The following is a 17,544-nucleotide window of genomic DNA, read 5'->3' on the forward strand; positions in this document are numbered from 1 at the left end:
GAATGAGTGAAAATATAGGGGAAATAGTGGGGGAAATCCTTCCTCCTCCTTTTCCTGTTAGAGACTTTTTATTGCCCCAATTAAGAATTGAGTATTTTTGAATGACATATAAATTATTTGTAGAGTTAATACATTGCTACTCAAAAATATTTTAGAAATATTCTATGAAGACTTTTATATGCAAACTATTTATAGATTAGAATCATGTGAGAACAGGGAGTATAGAACAGCTCCCAAGGCAAAGACAGGAGGCATTGATGTCTCTAGGAGTTGCTGTCATTTTAGGAAAAGACAGGATTTCATTACCTACTATCTTTGTGGGCTTTGTCTTGTTACTTTTTCTGAAGATTAATAAAGGCTGAGTTTCCGTCTTCCTGACTAAGTTTCAGAGGACCATAGTGGAATGGACACTAAGGATAGGATCACATTTCTTTTTCCTTATAAAAATGAGGAACAGAGCTTTTTTCCTTGCCTAATAAAACTGCTCATAGCAAAAAAGTTATAAACAAATTTGAAGGTTTTGGAATAGGAAAAATGTGTAGTAGCCTGACATCTTTTAACTTTTTGACCTTGTGATCTTACAAGGGTACTAAAAGAAAATTGTTTTTATTGAAAGATAGGAGCTTATTTTTAACAGAATATTAAACATTATGTTTAATTAGCTATATTAACATTTAATAGTTGACTAAATCACTATTAAAATCCTATGAATCTAATTTTTTTAAAAAAAATCATAATCTGAGTCAGAAGTGAATGAAAGCCACAGGGCTGGATAGCTTTGGCCTGTAAATTGTAAGGGGAAATATTTACTTCTACTTCATAGCTAGCACTACATTTTTGCATGCTGTATCATGGTGTTTATGTGCAAATATGCCATGAAGTTCCCATTTTCTTCCTCAGAAAATTATGCTAACAGTTTCTTACATAAAATTAGATTTCCACAATGCACGTTCTTCTGAGGGAATAAGATGTTATCAGATGAAATACTCATTTCCAGATATTGATGGAATGATGATACTTTTATGTAATAAGTGTTCTTTAAGGCATAAATTATTTTCTCAGTGAAGAAAATATGTACCTCCCTTGAACACAGTCTTAAAATCCTGGTGATATTTCTGTGACATCATTGCCATTACTCTAATTAACTGTTTATAGAAAACTTACAAGTTTAGTCCAATCTCTTTAAAGAACAGTGAGTCTCTTTAAATACTGTTGACAGAAATAGAAAATGTACAGGGACAGGAAGGTTTTAGGTTACCAACACCTTTCTTGATCCAGCAGATTTCTTTGCGCTTACCCCCTTTATTTAGAATATGAGGAGAGAATGGAATCCATGCAAAAAAGGATCAGAGGGGGCTTCCCTGGTGGCGCAGTGGTTGAGAGTCTGCCTGCCAATGCAGGGGACACGGGTTCGAGCCCTGGTCTGGGAGGATCCCACATGCCGCGGAGCAGATGGGCCCGTGAGCCACAATTGCCGAGCCTGCGCGTCTGGAGCCTGTGCTCCACAGCAGGAGGGGCCGCGATAGTGAGAGGCCCGCGCACTGCGATGAAGAGTGGCCCCCGCTTGCCACAACTGGGGGAAGCCCTCGCGCGGAGGCGAAGATCCAACACAGCCATAACTAACTAACTAACTAACTAACTAAATAAATAAAATAAAATTTAAAAAGCAATGTTTAAAAAAAAAAAAAAAAGGATCAGAGAAGCCCTGTATCTTGTAGTGCTTACAGGTGGCTGGAAATGAATGAGGAGACGAATTCATAGACTTCGTAATAAAACAGTGGTTTTAATTTCTTACTTGGAAATATTCAAATAGAGGAAATATTCAAATAAATATTCAATAGACATTGCAGAGTAGACCTTGTAATACACTTAGAGCAGAGATCAGCAAATTTCCTCTGTAAAAAGCCAGATAGTAAATATTTGGGGGCTTTGTGGGTGATTCGTTCTCTGTTGCAACTCCTCAACTCTGCAGTTGTAGTGTGAAAGAAGCCAGAATCGATAGGTCAATGAATAAGCCTGGCTGTATTCCAGTAAATCTTTATTTATGGTCACTGAAATTTGAATTTCGTGTCATGTCCATATGTCACAAAGTATTCTTCTTTTGATCACCCCCCCACCCCACCTCGTGATTTAAAACTATAAAAGCTATTCTTAGCTCACAGGCTATATAAAAATGGTTGACAGGCGGCTGTTTGCTGACCCCTACATCTCAGTTACTGATATGCTAACCAAGAAAGCATGTAACACAGTGGTGGAGTAGAATGTCTGTCTTATGGCCTGATGTGCTTTTTAAGCCCTCCTTAATATCAAGAGGAACTAAAAAATATAAAATATGCTTTACCTTCGAGGCAAGATGAGAGAAATTGATATAAGAGAATGTGTATTAAGACTCAGTGGAGTTAGAGTTAGACCACTAATATTCTTAGGAATTTGCTAAAAACATAAAAACAAAACCATAAAGTTCAGCAGGCACAGTTCCTTGGACTCAGAAGTAGGAAGAATACATTACCCAGTGAGGATGTCTTCCGGATTTAACTGCAGAGCTCTTTGAAGACTCTAAATCCATCAGAATCCAGCGGTATAGTTTTGTGAGACATTTCTTATAATGACATCTGAGAATGTTCCCACTTATAAGTATAGAGGAAAATAAAATGAAAGAACCTTTAAAGAAATCAGGTATGTTTTATTGGCTCTTGCTGAAACAAATTTCTTGGATCTGTTACCCAGAGACAAGCTTAAGTGAGGAAACATTGCTACTTAATTTAACCAGCATTTTTAGGATTTAGTATTGGCAAGATATTTGGAAATGTTGCAAAATACAAAATATTTTCAGATATTTGATCCAGAAATGTAGGCTGGGATTTTGCCAAGACTATTCTTTATGCAGCGTGGTGAGAATGCTTCTTCCGTCTTCTAGAGCACGTGAACAAAATTGACTAGCTTAGAAGGAAACATCCCAATCAAGGAAATCGCTAATATTGTGAAGAATAGAGAAATTTTTTCTTGAACCAGATAAATCAAATTTGATGATTAGGTGGGAGAAATGCAGCATCAGAAGAGGCAGAATCAATTGTTGGAAGTAGCTCAAAATGAAGCTGACTTGGACAGAATTCTATGGGGCAAAAGTTTTATTTCCGTTTATTTTTTTCCATGCATATAAACAAGATGGGTTGATGGATAGATGGAGAGACGTGTGATAAAGGAAATAGAGCACTATGCTAATTGCGGAATTTACGTGGGGGTCTAACTCTACAATTTTTTTTTAATATTTATTTATTTATTTGGCTGTGCTGCGTCTTAGTTGTGGCACGTGGGATCTTTGTTGCCGAGTGCGCGATCTTTAGTTGCGGCACGTGGGATCTAGTTCCCTGACCAGGGATCGAACCCGGGCCCCCTGCATTAGGAGCCAGAGTCTTAACTACTGGACCACCAGGGAAGTCCCTAAAAGTTTTATTTCAATGACTTCAAATGGAGTTTGTTTTTATATTTTTATTTTTAACCTCCTTTTTTGAAAATGAATTTTGCTGTATCCACTTGCTATGAAGAGAGACATTAATTTTAGAAAATACAGCTTTTGTCATACTGATTTTCTTTTTTTTTTCTGTTCGTGGATTTTTGTTTGCTGCTTTATAAATGGGAAAACTTGAAACATGCTGGATGTCTTAAAGTTGCATGGCTTCATTTGAAACCGATAGTAGACAATATTTAAAAATAAAATTGGTTGGTAAATTTGTGTTGTTTGATATACCAAAGCAGGTTGAGATTACTTCTGTGAGCCTTAATAAATAACTTTCTAATGCTAAACTAATAAAGTGACTCAAGATCTTTTAAAAGTACTTTAAAATGTAAGTAAAAGTTTTACAGTTCTCCTCTTCTTACATTTCTTTTGTTTTTGGGGAAAATAAACTTACCCCTGTGACTTAACTATGAAATTTACATTTCTGATTGGCTAATGAGCTAGAGTGAAATTAGGGAAACTTGGAATCTTTCGATTTGAAAACCAGAAGACGAATGGACAATGCTTTGTTTTTGACTGGAGCTGATGCATTCTCTTGTGTTTTACTCTTTTTTCAGTGAAACCAGCAGTGTGTGTAGCAGCAGTGACACAGGGCTCTTTACCAACGATGAAGGACGGCAAGGTAATCTTGATTCCAGCTTTGGGACATTGGTTCAGTGTTTCTGGGAAGATTCTAGTGGTTCTAGGAGTGCCTCACAGAGAATATGATGGTTGTCTATGAAAGTGGTTTTCAAACTTCAGGGCATAAAAGCCACGTGGGGGAACTGTTAAAATGGCAAGTTCCTGAGCTCCTGGAAATCAAATTGGTCTAGAGTTGGCCCCTGGAATCTGCATTTTCCGCAAGCACCTGTGGTGATTTTTGTGCAGGTAGTTCAGACTTTGAGAATCATTCATCCAGGGGGGTTATAGTGTCAAAGATGGAATTTTGAGAAGTTGCTTTTTATTAAAACCAAAAAACAACCTTCTGTATTAACTGGATGTTAAGACATTCTTATTTTCACATATGGAGGATTTATTTTTTTAACCTTATTTATAAGTGGCCATAGTGTTCTAGGTGAATATATTATAGAAATTCTATCTGAAGTTTAGTAGAGAGCACTGTGAATAAGGCTGGTGTATGTTAATTATCAGTTTTTTATTTTTACTATTTAAACAGTAATTTGATCCTGTCCTGTACACTTGCTTAGTGACACAGTAAGTGTGTACTGATAAGAATTTCTTATAGCTCCTTTGGACTGTAGTTTTCTTAATCTAAATAAGGGGTTTGTAGATCTTCTGAAATCCAATGATTTTTCTCCAAGGGTTAAGTGATTGAAGGACAGAGACACGGCTACATGTCTAGGTTGATCCAGATAGGCTCCTTAGTAACTGAAGGGATCCTGGGACAGTGAGACTTAGGTTCCAAGTCCTAGTTTTGGAGAGAGACCGTGGGGGAGGTGTCTCACCCATGCCTCAGAGTTGTGGGCATAGATGGAGTTCGTGAGCTTCCTACTATAATGGAGGCTGTTGTGAGTACATTTCTGTTCCTTTCTGATTCTGAGGGAGCTAGATGTCATTAGAAGCTGTGTGTATATACTCCCCGGTGAGCTCTAGCTAGGGTCTTGATTCTCTTATCTCACACCAGGAAAGTCTGGTTGTCTTTCCATGAATGAACTGGAGCATACTTTCAGAATTACTTTTTCTTTGCTTTTACTACAGCATCCTAATGCATCTCTTAAAGGTTATGATGTGTATACAGAGGGGTAAGAAAGTGTGGACCTATTACAACCAATTAAGTTTTGGGCCTTTGGAAAGCCTTCCACTGATAAGGAATCCTTGGTATATTATGGAAGGTTGTAGAATGTTTTATAGCCCCAGCTTTCCTCTTTGTCTCTGCCTCAACTTCACACATTTTGGTGATATTTAGATACTTAGAGTTCTCAGCACAAAGCTATGTTACTTCCTGATTCTATGTCTTTGTTTATGTTGGTCTCTCTGCCTGAAATCTCATCTTCACCTTTCCTTGAATGGCTGGTCATCCTCCAAGACAGTTCTCATTTTGCTCCTCTGGGGCATATTTGTGGACTACATCTGTGAGTTTTGCTCTCAGTTTCTTGTTGGGTTTGGCCAGTAGGAGGCAACAGCAGAAGTATGGAGGGAGGGAGGTGAAAGAGATTGGGTGTATTAGTCAAGTTTTTGTTATGCTAATACTGTTTAACAGCCCCCAGATTTCAGTGGTTTACTACATTTATTTCTTGCTATGGGGCTGGGGGTTGGCTGTGGGTCAGCTGATCTTGCCTGGGTTCAGCCTGTCCCCAGGCTTCAAGTTAGGTTTGTATCTACTCATTGTTTTCTTATTCTGGGACCTAGGCTAAAGGAGCAATGGCTCTGTGTGGCGTGGACTTCTTATGGCAGAGTACATAAATGCCAAGTGACCAAACCAGACCGTGCATGAACATTTAAAACTTTTGCTTGAATCACATCTGCTAGTGTTTTACTACCTAAAGCAAATCAGATGACTAAGCCCCATGTCTGTGTCCATGGAATGAGGAAGTGTGCTCTGCCTCAAGGGGAAGGCTCTGTGGAATCCCAGGGCAAAGGAAAAGGGTGTGGATATATCATTCTATTATAGTGAGGTAGTGAAGAGTTGGAAACAGTAATGCAGTGTTGGATTAGAGCTGTCCCTGACTCCCTTTCTGTTGGACTGCTGGTTGGTAGGGGTTGTGTTCTTCTGCTGAAGGCTACCTCTCCTCTTTGGGCCCTTCTGCTATAACCACAGTTCTCTTTCTGTGCTCTGGTAACCCTTCTTTCCCCTTGCTTCTTCAGGTCTAGGAATGGTAAAGACTCCCTGCTCTGCTGGCTCCGAATGCTTCAACATCCCTTTGGCTTCTCTTAGTACTGTCTATACCTATGTAAATAATCACTTCACTAAAGTCTCAAATACCCCATTCAAATGTACACGTTTCCTAAAGGGATTCTGACTGATACACTTAGTGTAGGCGTCATCTCCTAGAACCCTCGACTCTTCTTTCCCTGTACTTACTGCTTTCTTATCACTTACCATATTACACTATTGTTTATAGATGCATGTCTTTTCCATTGAAGCTTTTCAAAGGCAGGAGTTTTTTAATTTGCTACCACAATAAGTAACACATTGCCTGGCATATAGTAAGCTCTTAATAAATAATTATTGGGGAACCCAGATAAGGGGAAAATTCTCCTTTTTCTCCCTCAAACAGAAGTGTACATAGAACTTCAAATTATAAAACAACTAAACTTATTTTGGTTAAAGCAAGGTCCTAGAGGACCAGGAGGTCTGGAGCCTGATCCACTCAGCCTCTTCCTAATTCTCTGGCAGCACTCTTTTGAGGAGCTCCTGCATCAGGCATCCTAGTGAACCCAGGTTGAAGACTACTGGTCTAGATGAGATCTCAGAAGGTTCCTTCCAGTTCAGTGAGTCCCTTTCTGTATTATCAAAAATCTTGAGTGAATGCTTGAGAACCAAAAAAAAGAAAATTCCCGTATAGTCTGACATTTGTCATCAGAAAATATGATCTAGCTAAATAATACTATTTTAATAAGTGGCCTGAGGAATGCTTATGAATAGGAAGGAATTAATATATTGACTTGCAGTGAAACTAATCATTGTTAATTCTGATGTCTATCTTTAATTCATCCTTGTACCTGGTTTGGTGAGATGCTTTTAGAGTAGTGGTTCTCAAAGTATGGTCTCCAGACCAGTTTAGCATCACTAGGGAACTTGGTAGAAATGAACATTTTTGGTCCTGTGTAGGCCAGGATCAGAAACTTTGGGGGTAGGGCCCAACAGTCTGTGTTCCAGCAACCCTTCCCAGTCCTTCTGATGCACACTAAAGGTTGAGAACCACTGTTTTAGAAAAACAGCCTGTTGATGGTGTGTTTTTATAAGGGAACACTTGGAGCAACTTCTTTAGTGGCTTCTTTCCCCTTTTAGAGATCACTGCAGTGATTTAAGAGTTATCATTCTCCTGGGTGTTAGTGGTCCATGAAACTGATACTTCATGAGATTAGCATGGCCTGAGCAGCTTCCTTGAGATCCAGTACCCATTAGAAAATGAATGCAGTATGAACTCTTTAGATGTTCTAGTAATAATTTCCTTCATCCTTGCTGTTTTGAAAGGGGTGTGGGGTAGCAGACATAAAGTTACCCATCTTACTCTTTGTGGGCAGGAATAAGCTCTTTGGGAAATTGAGATGCTATCATTGTAGCCAGTAGAAAGAAGTTTGAACCAAGCGCCTGGGCTATATGGGTCTAGTCTTGACTTTGTCAATAATCAAAAGTATGGCCTTGGGCAAATAGTATAACTTCTTGACAAGCCTTGGGGGCTTATATTGTCTTTGTGGTTAGTTTTTTCCTGGTAGCTTGGATTGCTACTGTCAAGATGATTTTGTGTCCCATTAATGAGGCATCAAGGAAGAAACAAGGTATGGATATACATTCTTTATTCACCTATTATGAGAAATACAAATATAGCAGGGAATTCTTCAGGAATAGCTGGTTTTGAATTGAGAAACATTTGTGGGCTTTGAACCTCCAAGTTCATTTTTACCACTTAGAATGGTACATGGGAGGCAGTTTATTTTTGTGCTAAAGGCTTTGGAGTTAGTCAGGCTTTGGGTTGAAACATGGCTTCGTCATTTACTAACTTGACCTTGACTTCTCCGGGCTTTAGTTGCCTAATTGATAAGTTGCCTAATTGATAAGCTGGAGTTAGTGTAAGGTTTGGAAGAGATAACAAATTTACAGATTTTTAGCATAGATTCTGGTAGGTGGTAAGGGCTTAGTAAATGGGAGCTTTATTAGTTTTTACTATCAAAAGCAGTCCAGTGTACCGCAGTATGACATTTATGTGGAACTAGTTTGATGTCCCAGTTTTCATCAAAATATGGATCAAGAAGAAGTATCAAAACAATTTTTTTGTATTTTGGCTTTGTTTAAAAAGTATAATCAGGGCTTCCCTGGTGGCACAGTGGTTGAGAATCTGCCTGCCAGTGCAGGGGACACGGGTTCGAGCCCTGGTCTGGGAAGATCCCACATGCCGCGGGGCAACTGGGCCCGTGAGCCACAACTGCTGAGCCTGCACGTCTGGAGCCTGTGCTCCACAACAAGAGAGACCGCGACAGTGAGAGGCCCGCGCACCGCGATGAAGAGTGGCCCCCACTCGCCGCAACTAGAGAAAGCCCTCGCACAGAAACGAAGACCCAACACAGCCAAAAATAAATAAATAAAAATAAATAAATTTTTTAAAAAAATGTATAATCAAACCCATAGCACTGAGAAGTCATCTTCGTATTTGGTTTTTCATAGAGCATGTTAAAATTCCAGCTTATGATAGGATCTCTTTGCTTTAGGGGATGACGAGCAGAGTGATTGGTTCTATGAAGGAGAATGTGTCCCAGGATTCACTGTCCCTAATCTTCTGCCCAAGTGGGCTCCTGACCATTGCTCTGAAGTAGAGAGAATGGATTCTGGACTGGATAAACTTTCAGATTCCACATTCCTTTTACCTTCTCGGCCAGCTCAAAGAGGTGAGTTCTGAGGAGACCAAAATATACTTCACACTTATGTGATTCTTTCTGGGGAGAGTCTTCCCATGGCAAGCATACTCATGCCTGTAAGCATGCATTACCTATCTGAATTTTAGAACTAGTCCAGGGATTTTTCTAGAAGATTCAAGGGTGAGTCTCAAAGCTTGAGGTTCTCTCCATTCTTACCTAAATCAATCCATGGAGACTCTTGGAATATATATTAGCAGGGCGTTCCTTCAGCTTGCTATTGCCATTTGTGCCAGATTTAAGAAGCCTAGCAGCGTGTCACTGCTGCTTATCCTGCTGTGAAACTGATGGGCTACTGTGTGCCCAGTGGAAGCCTGATGTAGTGGATCTTGGAAGATAACAGATTTCAGTAACAACACTCACGTACAAGGTATAATGACATTTTAAAAATGGATGATTTAAAAATATTTTTAAAAATATTTTATATTAATAATTCTATTATTGTGGACTGTAACACAAATACATATCCTTTCCCTTTGCTTTCCATCAATTATGATGTAGCAAAGTGAAATGGAAAGAGCCTAGGACGGGGAAGGAAATGTGGTAATACTCTGTGGTAATACTGTCTGGTACTGTCTCCCTAGCTCTGTGACTGTGGCAGAGTCACTTCATTTCCTAGGGACATCAGGGTCATCACTTAGGATATCGTGACAATGAACAAAACTGTTTCAGAGGTTTCCTTTAGCTCTATAAATTTATGATGTGAGGATTCCCAGTAGTCAATAATCAACCAGTCAGTCAGTTACCAAGTATATGTTGAGCATCTATTGGTGATCAGAATTACAATAGAGCTGTAAATTCCTATTCTGTAGCATTTCATTGTGATAAATTTGGGTGATTGAAAGTCCTTCTCAAAGCAGTTGGTTCTTGGTAATGATGCTTGGCTGAGGCACGTTGTTTGCTACCTTAAAACTTTCATAAACATTTCAGTGACCATTTCTAAAAGTTCTTTATGGACCACTTAAAGTACATACAAATAAACAAGAATAGGAAGAAGAAACTTTAAATGGCCTATAATCCCACACCCAAAGTCATTGATAACATTTTGGTGTGGATTCTTCCAGTTGTCTCTTCTATGTGTAGAACATATACAGCAATTAGAAAAATGGGATTATACTATACATGCTATTTTTACCTATTTCATGAATTAGAATATTTTTAAGATAATAGCTAACATTTAATTTGCAATTAGAAATTGTAGATAATACGTTATATTTGTACAGTGTTTTTAGTTTATAAAGTACCTTCCATGTGCTATTTCACTGAGTCTTCAAAACAGTCCTGTAAAAGAGGACTGAGCCAGTGATTATTCTTTTTTTATAGATGAGGATGCCTATGTCAGAGGTAAATGACATGCCTAAGATCATACTACTGGTGACAAAGACATGGGAATAGTAAATCATTGGCAAATAGCCTAGTGATACTAGTTTAAGGGTTAATTTAGTAAGATCTTGGGGAGGAAGGCCTTTGGTGTACTAGAAGCATATCATTGCTAATGAATCTTCTGCATTCAGTTACTGAGGTCTTTCTTCTTTTTTATTTAGGGTACCATGCTCGCTTTAATCGTCTGCCTGGAGCTGCAGCTCGATGCCTCAGAAAGGGGCGAAGAAGGCTTGTTGGGAAGGTGATAGCTGTCATTGTTTTCTAGGCTCACTGGGAAGATAATATTCCCTATGAGATTTGCGTACACTGTTGATAAGCAAAGGCGCTGCAGAACTCCCTGGGGTTAATTAAGCCAGGTGTATTTTGCAAGTTCACAAGAGTGAACATTATATAGGGTGTGAATGGATACACACAAAGAAGATGAAGCTTGATTTATACAGAAGTTCTGACAAAGCAAACACTGTCATGACAGTGTCTGCTGTCTGTAAATCTACAGGCCTGATCTCTGTCTCTTCTTCTCTTTTGATTAATCGTATATTATTTATATAAGTTGAAATACTCTTGGCTTCTTTATGACTCCTCTTGAATTCATGAATGCTTCTTTTGTTCTAACTTTGGTCTTTTATTCTAGAATTCATTAAAAAAGAAAAAAACTGGGCAAAAAAAACCTGTTACCAAATTTCAAAAGCCCCTCCTTGGCCATGAGGGAGGGATATCTACCATTTACTCAGTTCTGCCTTTGCCAGGGACTGTGCTAGGCACTCAGTTCACTTAATCCTCCCAAAAATCTTGTAAAAAAGATGATATTCTCTTTAGAGGATGAGGAAAATGGGTTCAAAGATGTTAAGGAATGTCTGATGTTACCCAGATAGAAGTGGCAAAATATAGAAACTTGAACCCAGGTCTACTTCTTTTTTATCTTTTTCAATTTAAATTTAATTAGTTATTTCATTTATTTTTTCCTCTGGCTTTGAGATTGAAAATAGGTTAAGACTGGGGTTCATACCCAGTCAGAGAGGATTGTGGTGGACAAAGAATAAGGACAGGAGAGGCATTTTAGAGCATTAACGTGTTTGCTCACTCAGTAAGCATCTAGAGTGCCTGTGTGTGGCAGGCTCTATGCCCAGCCAGGTATGTAGTGGTCAGAGCCACAGTCTGCCTGCCCTCAGGGAGCTACTGTTTCATAGATTAATCAGGGAACTGTTTTCTGCAGAAGAAATGAGGCTGTTTATTTTCAGATGAATTCATATTCTTTTTATCTTTAAATTCAATTTCAAATCTCTAATTAGAAAGACATTTGCTTATTGCAAGAATGATACCTCTTCTTTTGGATTACTCATTTTATAGGCGATAAAATGCTGCATTTGCTATTCTGAGAGCTTATTCTTATCAGGACAGCTAGCAGGGTAGGAATGCATGAGGGAGGCAGGAGGTTGGGAGTGGGGAGCAGAGCGCTGGTTTGACTTTTTCTCTCTATTGGTTAGGCTTGACAGATGATGTTCTCCCTACCACCTACCTTACTTTGTTTCAGCTCCTATAAAATAAGAGCCTTCCACTTCCATGGAAGTAAATCATTTCATCCTGGAGGCTCCCTTTAGCTTGCATGGAAGGAAAGTAGGGCCTATTGGATGTGTCTTTAATGATTTCAAATGAATAGGATAATATTTACTTGTTTAATTCATCTTCATCACCTTAAAGGGATATTTGTCATTTCTACCAGAGGTCACTGTTCTGCCCCCCTTCTTCTCCCTCCCCCATCTCTCTTCTCTTTTTCTAAATTGTAATCATAAATAATGAGTTTCATTCACAGCTCCCTGCCAGCGAGCTGCTAATTACGCAAAGTACTGCTTGTAATTTACACAGTAATAAACTGTAAATTTAAACATTACGGCACTTTAAGTTAATAATTTTTCTGCTGTAACAAATAGCTCATTTTTCACCCATCTTTTCCCTTGGCCCATTACCATGGCTGTGTCTGTGACCAGGAGGCATAGGTGTAAGGAGTGAAGGATATGAAGAATACAGTATGTGAAGCCTTTTCATTTAGCTCCAATCCCACCTGAAATCTGACCTCAAATTAATTTTTCTATAGCCAGTTCTGCTGAAATGTGTACCCTAATATTTAGGCTAATCCACACACATAGATGAATGCAGATAATAATGTTTGCTCAGAAACAAATGTGTTTGAGTACCAGGCTTGACATTTTTGACGTTCATGTCTATGACTTACGCTCTCTCATCTTAACACTTCCTCATATGTGCGTAACTCTTGCTCATGTACTGTTGGTACGCATCCCAACGTTCTGTGATAGATGTTCACTGTAAGTGTACTCACGTTAAATGAAGGGTGAGTGTCTTCTGCCATTTTCCCGTTTTTTGGATATGATTAGTTTCTGAATTGCTTGTGGTGTTACGGATATGATTTCATATTACAATCTTGAGAACCGGAAATTTAAGAAGCAATTTATACAGACTTCTATTTTTACTTTAGGACATGTTTAACAGGCAAAATACAGGGTGACGATTTTTGTAAGTTACAAAAGTCCTTTGACGTGTATACATTTAGTTAGTAGATACTTAGGTGTTACCAGTGAGGACTCAGTAAATGTCCGATTATGAAGGCTCTTGAGGCTAAAATCATAGACTCTAGGGATCTTGGTGTGCTGGCCTGTTAAAAATTGGCTGCTGTTGGATTTTTTTTAAAGTGTTTCTATTTTGATACACTTTCGTAACTCTAGGAGGTATTACTCACTATATTAAAATACTGTATATAGTAAAAAAAAGTGTTTATAATGACTTTTTTTTGATCACTAGAGAAAAATAAGTTTAGAATAACATGCAATACTTTAACAGTAGAGTACCACAAAAAGACACTGTTGGATTTTAAGATTGACATCTGACTTGTGCTTTGGGGTTGCTGGTATAATTATGGGAAAGCATGAGCTTGATGACAGATCATACTTACATATTTGTTTCTGTGGTTAGATGACACTGTTACCTTCTTTGGCTTTTCAGGAGTCCAGCATGAGTAATTTGGGAACTGAGAGGATAAGCCACCTCATTAGTGACCCTCGGCAGAAAGAGTAAGTACTTAATGTATTTACTGGCTGTCTTAGCCTTTTCCTTGAAGGAGGCAGCAGGGGAACATTTTATGAAGGAACCTAAAAATTCGATTGTAGAGCTGAAAAAGAAGGTTTTAAAGATGGGTACTTTATAACAGTTAACATATGTTTTTGTTTTTGTTTTTTTAATTTTTATTTATTTATTTATTCACTTATGGCTGTGTTGGGTTAAAATGGCTAACAACGTAAACTCATGAGAGTGATTTTTTTTTTTCCTTTCTATACTAGTTTTTATTTCTTTGCTATTTATGTCTATAGGTGCTCCATTATAAAAGTAGCCTCCAATAAGGATATTATATTTTAAATTCATTTTTCTGTCTCTTAAAAATTTTTTTGTTCACAATGGGTGATTGCCTCTGTATTCTCCTATATGGTCTTCCCATTTTTAGACCTCTAGACAGAGAGATATCTTTTTGTTCTAACTACTGTGATAAGTGCCACTGGAAAGCCTGTGTGTAGCTATAGGAAAATCATTCCACCCTTTTTTGTGACAGCCTTGTCCCATAACATGATTGGCTCTTTGGTGTCTCTACTACATGTCATGGTCAGTATCCAGTTATACTCCTATACCCATCCAGCCTGGTTGAAGTTTTAATCTATAAAATAGGCAAGATGTGGTTTATGCTCTTGTTGAATTGGGGATCCTGTTCTCATTGCACAGCTGAGAGTGCATTGGTGTCACACCACCATCTTGAGTTTTTTTAAGAGTGTCTAGTCTTCTGCATTCCATTAAAAGGCTTTTTACTTTGAGGAGTTATTTTCTGCAAAAAAAGTTCATACACATTTAACATCTCTCTCCTTTTCTCCTCCAACTCCATTTTTTCTCATTTCTTTGTCTTCATTAACCCACATCTTTTTATCTTCTCTCTAATAATGTTCCTACCACTTCTTTTATTGTTTTCTTTCCTCTTATTCTCTCCCTCTCTTTAGTTTCTGGTTACCATCAGCTGGGAAAAGAGAACGAAATCAGGTGAGATTGCTTTTCTTTGTCATCTTTATTTTATCATTTGATTTCCTTTTCTTTAGAAAGAATAAAGCGTTGGCTTCTGATTTTCCTCACATTTCTGCTTGTGCACATGAGGTAAGGTTCTTGTTCCTTATGTTATTCTGATTTTCTTGGAGGACTGTTTTCCAAGAATATCTAGTATTCACTGATAAGAACTGTAGCTAATTCCCCTTTTTAGTTTCAACTTGTGACCTTCAGTTTATTACTTATAACACATATTTCATAGGAATGCAGTTGTCATTCTGGTTTTGAACTTGGCAGTAAGAAATCAGAATGCATCAGCATCCTGTGCTGAGAAGTACAATGTTGAATCCTAAACATATGAAGCAGAGGAAGGTAGAGCTACTTTGGGTAAAGTGGGGTTGAGGCCTAGAGCCTCTTACTCTTTTACCCTAGCTACCCCTGAGGGAGCCCTTGGCATATCTAATCCTTTATAGGGGTCATAATTTTAAAATTACTGACAGTGACTCTCAATATGTTCCTTTAACGTTTGAGGCTTTTGAGTTTTGCTGGGAGAGAGGTTGCTTTACCTTGATGATTTGTTGTAAAATAGATGAAGACTGAAAGGTAAAAATTCTCAGGCTTTCTATCGCTCCATCATTTTTTTGGTTTTGTTTTGTTTTTTGTTTTGTTTTGGTTTGTTTTGACTGCTTATTAGCTTGTTAAGTTGATAAACATTTTAGACTTGGAACTTTCATCTTGAAGTTACTGTTTCAAAATGAAACATTTAGTGGTACACCTAACTGGTGTGTATTTATTATATGATTTTAGTTGGCTTGTGGATACAGAATTTTTACTTTTAAGTTCTGATAATTTACTTTAGAAACATGTAATCATTCTATCAAACTTGTTATTTCATAGAACTATAGTAAGGACAAGGGTGAGTAAAAATAATTGATACAAAGAAGAATATTAAATAGTAGAGTGGGTGGTGGGCAGATAAAGAGAAAGCCATTAAGGTGGGATGTGAGAGATTGCAGTTTGGGGAATGCTAAGCAAGGGTATTAATTGTGTTTGCATCAGAGGATCTAAAGGCAAAGAGACCTGTGATGATCACCTAGTCCAGATGTGTTATTTACAAATGAGATGTGTTATTTACAAATGAGGTTTAAGCTATTTGCCCAAAGTCATACAACATTGGGACTGGAACCTCTATGACAGAACAGTTGCTTAGTTTGTATACTTTTTAAGTCCTTTTGAAATTACCATTCAGTGTTCTTCTAGTATTGATATATATTTACTTCTCAAATTTTGGGGAAGGAGTACTTATTGTGGAAAAAATCCAAAGAAAGGTAGCCAACATAAAGTGAGGTACTTTTATTATAGTGTCCTAGTTGATCCTTACAGCCCCCTTTTGAGGTGAATAGGTGTTTTACAGATGAGAAACTGAAATTACTTGTTAAACCGAAAGTAATATTTTATGTAGCCCTCACAATAATCCCATAAAATAGGTAAGACAGATAGTGATACATCTATTTTACAGATGAGGATAGTAAAGGTCAAAGAGATTTTGTGGTTTTTAATATATGGCAACTCAGTTGTAGGCTGGAACTAAACGTTGGGTATTCTAATTCTTAATCTAGTTCTGTTTCCACTACACTGCTGCTGGTATGTGCTAACCAGTTATTCACTGGAAACATCTGCCAGGATAAGGAAATGAAAAGGTAATTTCATGCTAGTATTCTTGGGAACAAGGGCTGATAATCAATAGGCATAAGTTCCCTTTATGTCAGTTAGAAAGTACTATCTTTTGCCATTTAAGTAATTACTGTGTATCAGAAGTTTTTGAAAAATTGTTGCTTACCAAGGAATAGTCTGTTTTTTGAGGCGTGCTAGATCAGTTATGCTGCATTCATGGGTACACTGTTGAATATGCACAACTTTATTGAATGGTGTCTGTGTTATGGCAAGAGAGTTGAACAGTCAAAGGGCAAAAGTAAGCAAGTAGCAGGTAGCCCTTTAGGATCAGGTCTGTTTCATATAAGCCATACTGAAGTAATCTCATTTATTCCTGCAGTTTAATCCTCTTTCTCCCCTTTACTCCCTGGATGTTCTTGCTGATGCTTCTCACCGAAGATGTTCACCAGCACACTGCTCTGCCAGGTAATTGTCTTCGAGTGACTTTTTTTCTAGATGATACTATTTCCTTTTTATAACACTTTGCAAATTAAAGTATGTTAGTGTATACTATCCAATTTGATCTTTTCAACAACCTTTTGAGGTCAGTAGTTGTTTTATAGGTGCAGAAACTGAGGCAGAGTGTTGAAGTTCTTTCCTGTGGTCACATGGCTAGGATGTGATTTAAATCTCAACTTTGACCTAAGTTCTGGCTCCTATTCCGTATTTCTTCTGCTAGAAGCCCCATCCTCAAAGAACGTTATTAATGGTGCTTGCCATGACCTGCAAAACCCTGCATGATCTGACTCCTGCCTTCATGTCCAGCCTCCTTTCATAGACTTTGTCCTCCTCACTGGGGAAGAGATCCAGCTGCACCAGGGAGCTCCATTTTGTTCTTCAAAAATTGCAACCCTTTCCTGCTGCTGAACCTTCACACGTGTTCCCTTTGCCTGGACTGCCACCTTAGAGCTCTTCCCATGATTGGCTCCTTCTCATCTCAGCTCAGGCCACCTCCCTCAGGGAGGACCTGTCAGACCGCCCTGTCTAAAGGGGCCACCTATGCCACTCGCCATTCATTATCTCTTTCCTTTAGAGCTTTAGTCACAGTCTGAAATGACTTTGTTTATTGTTTTTTTTTCTTCCTGCTTTCCCCTCGGTTTCTCATTAGAATATAAGCTTCTAGGTGCTGGGACCTTGTCTTGTTCCCTGATATGTCCCCAGTACCTAACACAGTGTCTGGCACTTACTGGGCATTCGGTGTATATTTGTCAGAAAGAGTCCTGCACCTGCATAGCAGAATGAAACCAGTGCCTCTGAATATAAAT

General features: G+C 38.3%; 1 protein-coding gene across 1 annotated transcript in view; it reads left to right on the forward strand.

The window, feature by feature from the left end:
• GPATCH2L (G-patch domain containing 2 like) overlaps window positions 1-17,544 on the forward strand; it is a 75,638-nt gene that overhangs the window by 10,789 nt on the left and 47,305 nt on the right. Inside the window, 7 exon segments of the mRNA XM_057542131.1 lie at window positions 4,075-4,139; window positions 8,888-9,064; window positions 10,636-10,715; window positions 13,490-13,537; window positions 13,539-13,557; window positions 14,623-14,677; window positions 16,620-16,705. Of these exon segments, the coding sequence (XP_057398114.1) occupies window positions 4,075-4,139; window positions 8,888-9,064; window positions 10,636-10,715; window positions 13,490-13,537; window positions 13,539-13,557; window positions 14,623-14,677; window positions 16,620-16,705 (530 nt within the window).

This window comes from Balaenoptera acutorostrata, chromosome 3 (genome assembly GCF_949987535.1).
Source record: "Balaenoptera acutorostrata chromosome 3, mBalAcu1.1, whole genome shotgun sequence".
In the NCBI taxonomy this organism is placed as follows: Eukaryota; Metazoa; Chordata; class Mammalia; order Artiodactyla; family Balaenopteridae; genus Balaenoptera; species Balaenoptera acutorostrata.